The sequence below is a fragment of the Palaemon carinicauda genome, unplaced genomic scaffold, assembly GCF_036898095.1.
Source record: "Palaemon carinicauda isolate YSFRI2023 unplaced genomic scaffold, ASM3689809v2 scaffold381, whole genome shotgun sequence".
Lineage (NCBI taxonomy): Eukaryota > Metazoa > Arthropoda > Malacostraca > Decapoda > Palaemonidae > Palaemon > Palaemon carinicauda.
In genome coordinates this window covers 153,530-157,500 of record NW_027171483.1, presented here as the reverse complement: position 1 = coordinate 157,500, position 3,971 = coordinate 153,530, and the positions used below count along the sequence as shown (strand labels likewise).

Below are 3,971 nucleotides of genomic sequence, written 5' to 3'. Positions count from 1 at the left end.
ATTTGTCTTAACCCTTTTACCCCCAGGCTCTTTGGAAATTTCCAACCCTTAACCCCCAAGGGGTTATTTTTTTTCCCAGCACATTTTGCAGTATAATTTTTTTAAATTGCTCTAACAGCCTTAATTTTTGTCATAGAGAGGTCAGGTTGGTCTCATTCTCTTGGAAAATGCCTAATTTTTTTTCAAAAAATTATCAAAAATATGAAAAAAAAAAAAATTTATAGCATTTTCTTGCAAGGACGTACCGGTACGTCCATGGGGGTAAAGGGATGGGTTTTGTGAAACGTACCAGTACGTCCTTTGGGGGTGTTAGAAAAGCTTGTTGTCGTGTTAATTTTGGGTTAAGTCATTAAACATATTTTTAGGGTTTAACTTTCATGTAATCCTTAAAGTCTTTTATTTGTTAATATTACCTAAATCATATATGATCATTAATGTTACTTATTATTATAATATAATATTATAATATTATTATTGTTGTTTTTGTTGTTATCATTGTTATTATTATTATTATTATTATTATTATTATTATTATTATTATTATTACTATTATTATTATTTTTATTATTCTTATTATATTATAATATTATAATATTATTATTATTATTGTTATTATTATTACTACTACTACTACTACTAATTATTATTATTATTATTATTATTATTAATATTATTATTATCTATTATCATTACTAGCTGAGCTACAACCCTAGTTGGAAATGCAGTTTGCTATAAGCCCAAGGACTCCAACAGGGAAAAATAAACCAGTGAGGAAAAGAAATAAGGAAAAAATAAAAAAAATTTCAGTTAGCCTCTTCGCACTCCCCAAGAAAAAGCACTAGAAGAGTTGGAAGACCCAGCCCTACATGGCTGAGTACTATGAAGCGTGAAGCAGGAGATGATGAATGGAGAAGTATTGATTTAAAAGCTCAAGATGGACACTCTTTGCGTCAATAGGCGTATTATTATTATTATTACTATCCAAGCTACAACCCTAATTGGAAAAGCAAGATGCTATAAGCCCAGGGGCTCCAATAGGGAAAAATAGCTCAGTGAGGAAAGGAAATAAGGAAATAAATAACTGAAGAGAACAAATTAACAATAAATCATTCTAAAAAAAGTAATATCAAAAGAGATATATCATATATAAATTATTAACAACGTCAACAACAAATATGTCATATATAAACTATAAAAAGACTCATGTCCGCCTGGTCAACAAAAAAGCATTTGCTCCAACTTTGAACTTTTGAAGTTCTACTGATTCAACAACCCGATTAGGAAGATCATTCCACAACTTGGTAACAGCTGGAATAAAACTTCTAGAGTACTGCGTAGTATTGAGTCTTCTGATGGAGAAGGTCTGGCTATTAGAATTAACTGCCTGCCTAGTATTACGAAGGAGGAGATGATAACGATGATGATGATGATCATTAGATATTAAGTTTTAATTTTATGGCTGTATATAATCATATATTAGGAAGTTGTTATTATGCAATGCTTAATTATAATTAACGATTGGAGAAAAAAAATACAGAATATTGCTTTGATGCAAAAATTGACGTTATCCCAGATTTGCTAATCATTGACAATCAATTCATCACTATAATATATACACACACACACATATATATATATATATATACACACTCATATATATATACATTTTTATATATATATATATATATATATAGAGAGAGAGAGAGAGAGAGAGAGAGAGAGAGAGAGAAATTTTTTTTTGCCTAATCACTTATCGTATGTGTTGGTTGATTTATGGTGTATGAGAGAGAGAGAGAGAGAGAGAGAGAGAGGTTTTGCCTAATCAATTATCGTATGTGTCCGTTAATTTGTGATATGAGAGAGAGAGAGAGATGAGAGAGAGAGAGAGAGGGGTTTTGCCTAATCATTTATCATGTTTTGGTAAAGTTGTGATGTATGAAGAGAGAGAGAGAGAGAGAGAGAGAGAGAGTAGTTTTGCCTAATCAATTATCGTATGTGTCCGTTAATTTGTGATGTATGCGAGAGAGAGAGAGAGAGAGAGAGAGAGAGAGAGAGTGAGAGACAGAGAGAGAGAGAGAGAGAGAGTTGAGGTTCCCCAAGAAAATGCAAATTGTCTTCAGCGATTCAAAAGGAAGTCTATGAAAAGTCTTCAGGGAGGAACTGACCTTGAATTTCTTCTTCCTCCGGCTCCGGATTTTTGAAGACTTTGAAGATCCCATTTGTCAATTTCATTTTATTCAAATATACCCTGACTGAGAAGACGGTTTTCGGTATTCATAATGATGGATAAACTTTTCAACTCAAGTATTGTACGAGAGATGAAGAATTTGGCGAACATTGTACTCAACGGAGGAGTGCGGTGGAGATCAGCTCTAGAGGAAGAGCTGGACCTGTGCGACGCTGCGCGTCGGAATCTGCAGGATTACAGGACCCAAAATAGGATGTGGCGGGGTCTGCATTCTGCCCTTGGGTATGTTGGTTTATCGAACCTCGTGAGGTACGAAGAACCGACCCTGTCACCCTGCGAAGGGACTCTGGTGAATTTGGCGAGGAACATGGTAGGAAGCGAAGCGGAGAAAGATGAGCTTCTTCGCCTCGTCGACGACTATGTCCTTTGGCCGAAGATGGCTTTGCTTCTTGGCACTGCTGCCTTCGGTGGATATTTCTTTTTCAGGTGTGTGTTTGGAGGCAACGCAGAAGAAACTCTGAAAGAGGAGCTTTCCCAAGATCTTCTCTTGGAAAAAGAAGAAGGGGAAGCTGTGAGCGAGGAGCTTTCCCAAGATCTTCTCCTGGAAAAAGAAGAAGGGGAAGCTGTGAGCGAGGAGTTCTCCCAAGATCTTCTCCTGGAAAAAGAAGAAGGGGAAGCTGTGAGCGAGGAGCTCTCCCAAGATCTTCTCCAGGAAAAAGAAGAAGGGGAAGCTGTGAGCGAGGAGCTCTCCCAAGATCTTCTCCAGGAAAAAGAAGAAGGGGAAGCTGTGAGCGAGGAGCTTTCCCAAGATCTTCTCCAGGAAAGAGAAGAAGGGGAAGCTGTGAGCGAGGAGCTCTCCCAAGATCTTCTCCTGAAAAAGAAGAAGGGGAAGCTATGAGCGAGGAGCTCTCCCAAGATCTTCTCCTGGAAAAAGAAGAAGAGGAAGCTGTGAGAGAGGAGCTTTCACAAGATCTTCTTATGGAAAAAGAAGGAAAAGAGACTGTGAGAGAGGAGCTCTCAGAAGATCTAATGGAAAACGAAGAAGAGGGAACTGTGAGAGAAGAGCTTTCACAAGATCTTCTTATGGAAAACAAAGAAGAGACTGCGAGAGAAGAGCTTTCGCAGGATCTTATGGAAAACGAAGGAGCAACGACCCAGGAAGACTGCGAATTTCTTCCTGCTGAAGGAGTGTTCCAGGATGAAAATGAAGATGAAATAATTCTCCCTGAGGATGAACAACGAGATGAAAATGAAGAACGAATGGAGGAGGAAGAAAAAGGGAAAGAAGAAAAAGTTCATCCTCTTGATGAACAACTTGACGACTCTGGTCTTTCTCAAAGAGAAGAGGAGGAACTAGAGGAAGAGAGGAGGAAGAAAAAGTTCTTGAAGAATCTCTGTTTGTAAGTGATCTCCCGAAAGAAGAAGTTGACGATCTTGAGGATGCTCTTCATTTATATGAAAGGGATCGAGAAAACAGAAATGTAAAAAGAAAAGAAAGACGTAAGGTGAGTTTCTCCAATCAAGCGAGAAAACCAGCTGGCAGATGCGGACCTCTCCGCTACGCTGGAGGCAAAAAGTCCACCTTCTTCTGCCGGAAAGATGTGGATTTGGGAATGATCGTCGGAAAAGGTGGAAAATTCGCGAAGATGGCCAAGATGCAACATGGAGTTCACATGGTCGTGGTTAACGATGGGTCAGGAGCAGTTCATCTCACCGGACCTAAGAGAGGCATTGAAAAGGTTTACAAAGAAATCCTTTTCAGAGTCGATAAGGATTTTAATCT

The 3,971-nt window shown here is 38.0% G+C and overlaps 1 protein-coding gene across 1 annotated transcript; it reads left to right on the top strand.

Moving 5' to 3' along the window:
* Positions 1-3,082: 3,082 nt before the first annotated feature.
* On the top strand, positions 3,083-3,592 carry LOC137636764 (cilia- and flagella-associated protein 251-like). The gene has a single exon (XM_068369138.1). It carries the CDS (start codon positions 3,083-3,085, stop codon positions 3,590-3,592), a length of 510 nt encoding a protein of 169 aa, XP_068225239.1.
* Positions 3,593-3,971: the final 379 nt, after the last annotated feature.